A 6,586-nucleotide genomic window follows, 5' to 3' on the forward strand; every position below is an offset into this window, starting at 1 on the left:
GGATTATACACAAGGGCTTATTTTGTTAATGACGGACAGGGTCAAAACATGAAGAAGCATAAGGCTGTTGGGGAATGTTCACAGCATCCTGCAGGAAGGAAGTATGATCACATATGATGTTCATAATTTCTTACCTGGAATGCCTGTAACAGCAATAGTTTTCTCCTTTGGCTTCATGTTGTTTGGTCTAGCACTTCTCTCTGGTTTCTTCAGAATGAAAAGCCCAAAGGTATCCAGAAATAACATTTATTAATCAACAATAAAACACACAATATAAAAGGACTTATAAGTAAAACTATATATTTATAATGCTTTATTGATTTTTCTCCAGAACTCCACAAAACACTACAGACAGTAACAAAATAATTCAATAATGTTAAAAACTTCCAAGGTAATTATAGGACACTCTCTATCATATGCAAGTATCATCATGACCATTAGATACACTGTTCAATGCTATCATAAATAACTTTCTTGAATAAAGGACATAGATTTTTAATCTGAGAATCATAACATTTACACTTATCCATACACAAGAAAACAGCTTAGAGTAAGTGAAGCAGATCCCCCAAAATGACCTGGAGTCATCTGCCTGTACATCACTTCAAGATGTTACAGTGTTAACAAGATAGAGGTCAACACACTGAAGAGAAATGTAGGGGGCTCACTCGGGGGAAAGAAGGAAAACTGGGCAATAGTCGAAGCTGTTTACATGTTTTCCATGGCCCGCTTTGCAAGATGCTCCCTCCCTTGCTCTGCCTTCTCTTGGGCGAGGTACTCCAGCACTTTCATGAGCATGTCTTCATCCAAGTACTGTCTGTTTAGGGGGTCATCATTCTTCAGGGATCCCACAGGGAGCCTTTTGCTCACTGTCGCCAATTTCTCAATTTCCTGGGAGCTTCCTTGACCCAGGTGTTCCTTGGTGGCCTGTTCAAGTTGCTCTTCTTCCTGGAGGTCATCTTCCGAGGAGCCTGGACTGGGCACTCTTTTCAGCTGGTTGGAATTAATGAGCTCGGGGTACTTAACTAGCATCCTGGCCAAATACTCTCCAAGTTCTTGGTCCTTGTCGTTCATCAGGCTTTCATAGGGTGCTTGTTTGCTTTCAACATCTGGCATCCAGGCTGCTTTGGGAATCTGGCTGGCACTAGATTTCCCAGGACCATAGGGGAGCCTCAGCAGAGCCTTGTCTTGGCTGTATTGATTGGGGAAATATGAGGGCTTCTGATTTGCTGCATTCTCCATCCCTAAGAGGTTTAAAATGTCCTCAACACTGAGTCCCTCAGGCAAGGCCTCTGTCATTCCACGACCAGGTCCCTTGGGATACCCACCCTTGGAAAGTAGCTTACTCTGAAACATGTCAGGGCGGTCTATGTCAGCCTCTGGGATGTCATCCAGGTCAACAGGAAGCTCCAGATCCTGCTCCAGCTCCACCAACCCATTAGGCTTCTCTCCAACTTTGAGCATCTCAATTAAGTCTTCAGGGGGTATCTGCAAATTCCTGGAGATTTCAATCAGCTGATAAATAGCCTGAGAATCAAGTGGTTTCTCAAGAAGCCTGGCTGCCCTGTCCCCATTTTGCTCATTCTGTGACCTCCCACTGCCCACAGCATTCACTAACCTTCTCAAGTAGGTGATGACTTTGGAGGCATCCTCTGAGAGTTGGTCTTTGCTCTCTTTCTGGTTATCTTCATCCTGGAGCCCCAGCTGCCCTGAACGTTTTATTTCTTCATTGATTTGCTCATTTTTCTCTGCGTTCTCTTTGCTGTCTCTCACCTCTTCCTGGGTTTGAGTCTCTATTTTCTCCTCGATGGGGCTCCAGTCTTCTCCCCCCACCACGTCTTCATAGGCAATGTTGTTGGTCTTGTACACGTCATCTTCATCATTTGTGTAGAGCTTTTGTTCTTCATCAACCCTCTCACGCTTCTGGTTGTTCGGCCCCGTCAGTTTCCCCAGCTCTTGGAACACAGACTCCAGGGTAGCCAGACTTTGGGGTGTGTATTGTTCTTCTACTATTTCATTTGTGCGCTTGAAGGGGTTTTCTCTGGAATTCTCTTCATACATCAGAGGGAACCGCATGTGCTTGAGTTTCTTCTCTGGCCACTGTTGAGTCTCATAGTCATCAACCGTGTCCACTGGGAAGCTCTTCTCCGGACTCAAGGCAAAGGGCTTATTTTCTTTGCGGGCAGACTGAGGCTCATTTTCAGCCTGCCTCAAGGCCTCGAGTATTATCCTCATCCATTCATCTTCACTAAGTGCATCCCTTGAGCTCTCGGCCAAGTGACTTTCTTCACTGTTTTCTTTGAGCTGAAGGGGAACAGAGATGCCTTGATAGGGATTGTAGTCTGGGCTGCTTTCTTCCCTGTGAGCTTGTTGCCTGAGCTTTTCTATGTACTCCAAAGCCCTGATCATTTCAGGACTAGGAAACTTTTGGACATTCTCCAATCTGAGATCTGGATCTTTCTGAAGCAACTGGTTTCGCTGGAAGGAAGCTGCTTCGGCTCCAGAGACGAGGAGAATTAAGTGGACAAGAAGCAGAACCGCTCCAAATTGGTGGACCTTAGCTTCTGCCATGTCGTGAAGATTTCCTTAAAGCATAAAAACCATGAGTTAGCACAAATAATGCAAGATAGAAGACCTGATGGGAAGGAAAGAAAAGCACCAGGCACAAGGGTGAATAAAAAAAAATAATTTTATAGTATACCTAGGAGAACTATTTAAAATTCATGAATACTTCCTATATGATCTTTACAAACTAACCATCAGAATCTATAGAAAAATAATTAGTGTTTACATCAGGATTGTCTGGTATTCTCTTGGTTTAAAAGGCAAAAATACTGACGTGGGGGTTCTCAAATATTGTGTGATTCATTTACAAACTAGTAGTTTGACTTTTTTATCATTTTTTTCAATAAAACAAGACTTTTAAAAATGTAATTACTTCAAACAGCATTCCATTAAAAGCAACCACAAAATAATTTCTTATGATACATGCACATATACATATACAATTATGCCCACAAGGTTGTGTTAAAAAAAAGCCATTTGATTTATTCTCTGAATTAGTCATCCAATTTTGTTTTAGAAATGCTGCGACTATATATGATGATGTAATACAGTATATTAGTGTCAATAGCACTGAGCACCTTGTACATGCGTCCTGGTTAACTCACCAAACAACAGCTCCAGTAGTTAGTTAAAAACCCCTAGAACCTGGGTTCTGCCTGGTCTTAGCTAGTATGCAAAAACAATGAAGCTTTTGGTGGAAGCCTGCTAAACTAATAAGCTACACTGTTTTAAATTTTTCTATGCTCCAATCTTCTAATAATTGTATTATGGCTGACTTGCAAAATGCAATCATGGTTATATTTTACATCTTCCCTCTAGTGTGTAGTAAATAAACAGATGCTACAGAGAGAACATAAGTTTACTTAACTAGTCTATTTCTAGGCTTGTGAGTGTTCAGATTCAGTTTGTCTTATGTCTGTATCTATTTTTGTGGGGACCTGCGAAATCTTAAGTGACTCACGCTGTTAGAAAAATCTTAAAATAACCACTATGTAATTCCCAATTTAGATAAACACAGACAATGTGTTGAATTCTTCCTACTTAAAAAAAATCTTCATTCATTTTTCTTCACCAATACTTTAAAAGTCTTACAGATGGATTAGTAAGAGGAATTCCTTGTACATTTCCTGTTTGGCAACGCTGATACTAAAAGAAGCTATTTCAATCCCTATAAATCTCTTGTAAACAAATGCATGTATATAGGTTTGCAAGCTTATTCATGACTTCAATATGTCATGTTTTTGTGATATATAATCAAAGCTGTATGAACCCAATTTTCTGTTAGATTAGACATCAAAATATTGCTTAGCAGATCTTACTGATAATGAATGTTATAAATCTTTTAGAGCTGTCTAATGGTTGCAAGTATAAAAACGTCCTCAGCATACATACTTAAACTGATTAAAATTACCACTAAGTAGGTTAGTTAAGCATACAGAGAATGTTTTCAAAATAAATAAATGCTTACTTCAAGTAATTTTATTCATAAAATTCTGAGTAAAATAATGTACTTTAAATAAAGATACTATATCCATATTCTTTATATTATTTCAGAATTGATTTAGCTTTGAGAATTTTCACTGCTGTCATTTTAAATGTAATCTTGAAAACCATATTGAGTACATTTGCTTTTTACCGAACTCGGGTTTACTTTGGATGACACAATTATTGCCTTTAAAACTCAAATGACTTCCTGTCCCCAGGAGCATCTCTTAAAGCACTGAAAAGATGGTTCTAATAGATTTAATGTCTCATACAGTGTTTGATTTAAGTTTTAATTTTCTGAAATCCAAATGATAGGAGCATTGCATCTCCCTGGACAGATGTGATTGAATCCTCTTTCAATAAAAATGTCTTTCCAGTGAAACGAGCTGGGAACATTGACACTGAAACACCAATACACGTGAATATGGCTAATCCAAACAACTCAACTAGCTAGGATAAACAAAAATAAATGTGTTCCAACCAGCCACTTCCGCAAAGTAACACATCAGCTTTTCCAGCCAAAGCACAGTAATTGCAATCAGAATCTATACAGCTCTCTGTGTTTTCTTCCTTGGACTCAAAGTTACTGTTTCTCATTCTTAGACACATACAACCTTTCCCTGAGATAACAGTTCACCTTTGGGAAGGGAGGAAATCAATGTTCAAAATCATTCTAAGCTACTTTCTCAGGACTAAAATTAGTGCATAATAACCTAAGACCTTCTAGAACGCCCCACTTCATAAAATAATAGTTAATTAAGGGTTCCCATAAGATGAATATCAAAGAAAAAATACAAATCCAAATTGTTTACCTCTGTGACTCATGTGGCTAACGGCATTTGAATCCTTATAAACTAACTGTGAAGAATATTAAGCATATAAGTTATATTAACAGTTCTGTATCTGACTCCTGGGAGAAAAACAACACACGAGGAAAAGAATCAGAACATCAGGCTTGGTTAATTTTACATTAATCGGCGTGTTGACACTAAAATCCTTAACTTTTCCACTTTCCTTGCCTACATTTTTTCCCAATAACATTATAATTAATGAATATACTCCATCAATCCTATAAACCACACTCTCTCATTTATGCATGCATATAGAGTATCCTTGCCTGAAAAGCAGCAGGTTGCCCTTCAGTCGTTCTATCAATATAAGCTTGCCAAACTGTCTTTTTCCTCCCATCTGGGAAACCAAAGGAGGACACGCAATTGAGAACTCTCCAGTAAATTGAGGAGAAAGCAGTCTTACCTTGGTCTTGGAAGGTGTCGATGGCTCCAAGGGAGCTCCTCTACCGCTGGGTGAGGTCTCGGGCAGTTTCAGCACCGGACAGCTCCTCTGCTTATAGCGAGCCTGGGCGCCTGACTCCGCATTCCACGCTGACGTCACCGGCTCAGCCTCAAACCCCAGCGCAGGCAAGCTTTTTCAAAGAATCCGAGAGAAAATAATCACTTTAGATAAATTTTTTTAAAAGAGTTGCATGCTTACGCCACCTGCCTTATGCAGTAAAAACTACACTTTTCTTTTTTTTATCAGAATCTCCAAGACTCGAAATAAAATGTTCTGCACAAATTCCCTTAAGATAGAAGAAATCTGTCAGCTAGACATGACTAATTGCAAAGCCATTCGTCTGTGTTTTCACGCCTTGTTTAGAAAGGTTTTTTGTGATTGTTGCCATGCCACTGTCATAGAGTTTTTCAGATAATGACTATCTTTTTATTCTCGCCCAAAAAGAAATGCATTCTCATTTCCTAGTGCAGACACAATGAACAGAACATTGTGGATATGAAAGACCATATTTCACGTCATATTTCATGTCTCCAGGCAGCAGTTTTTTAAAACTCCTGTTTTTTTGAACAAAAATAAGTGAGACGCTTACTTTTTGTATGAGAAGCAACGCAAATGTCTTCAACACAGTGGTTGAAAGGTGCCTTCACAGCCGTTCAAGTCCAGCAGCTGAAGCTTCGGTATGAGTCCATTCAAATCTTTAACAATATCTGGTGCTGCAAGGAATCGCGAAGGAATTGTGTGCTGAAGAAAATATGGAAGCCTGTTGTCGTAAATAGGAAATAGTACCACAAACATATTTGTTTTTTGGTTGAATAAGATGAGTTGAATACCTTCAATGAATGAGACCAATCCAAGGAGTAATCTGGGAGTTAACACACAGTCTCTTGGATTTATAATTCATAGCCATGGTTGTGCTTTGCCATAAAACCTGATTATGTGCTTTAATAATTTATACAGGTCTAAATTTTTAACTTTATTTTATTAAAGATATGAGACCTCCAACCTTCTGTGTGTTGAAATATATTTTGAGAACATGAAAGAATCTTTTGTGAGATCCTTTAAAAGTCTCTGCAGGCTGAACAATCACAGTCTAATTTTATCGACCCACCAACTAACTTCCGCTTATGAGGTATCATACATATTGTGAACTACTGGGGACAGAAAAAAAATGAATATTGTCTGGCTTTAAGAAGACTTTAGTCAATGGGGGGAAATGAAAGTAAATTGTTTGAAGGTACCAAGA

The 6,586-nt window shown here is 39.0% G+C and overlaps 1 protein-coding gene across 1 annotated transcript; it reads right to left on the reverse strand.

The window, feature by feature from the left end:
* Window positions 1-300: 300 nt before the first annotated feature.
* Scg2 (secretogranin II) lies at window positions 301-5,457 on the reverse strand. The gene is made up of 2 exons (XM_041650791.1): window positions 5,305-5,457; window positions 301-2,585 (listed from the first exon to the last, which is right to left on the reverse strand). Exon 2 carries the CDS (start codon window positions 2,569-2,571, stop codon window positions 709-711), a length of 1,863 nt encoding a protein of 620 aa, XP_041506725.1. The 5' UTR covers window positions 2,572-2,585; window positions 5,305-5,457; the 3' UTR covers window positions 301-708.
* Window positions 5,458-6,586: the final 1,129 nt, after the last annotated feature.

Source organism: Microtus oregoni, unplaced genomic scaffold, assembly GCF_018167655.1.
Source record: "Microtus oregoni isolate MIOR12 unplaced genomic scaffold, Mior012 000004F_ref0000308, whole genome shotgun sequence".
In the NCBI taxonomy this organism is placed as follows: Eukaryota; Metazoa; Chordata; class Mammalia; order Rodentia; family Cricetidae; genus Microtus; species Microtus oregoni.

Bases quoted from the DNA above. Each gene is read 5' to 3' on its own strand.
- Scg2 (XM_041650791.1), bottom strand. From the start codon at position 2,571: ATGGCAGAAGCTAAGGTCCACCAATTTGGAGCGGTTCTGCTTCTTGTC.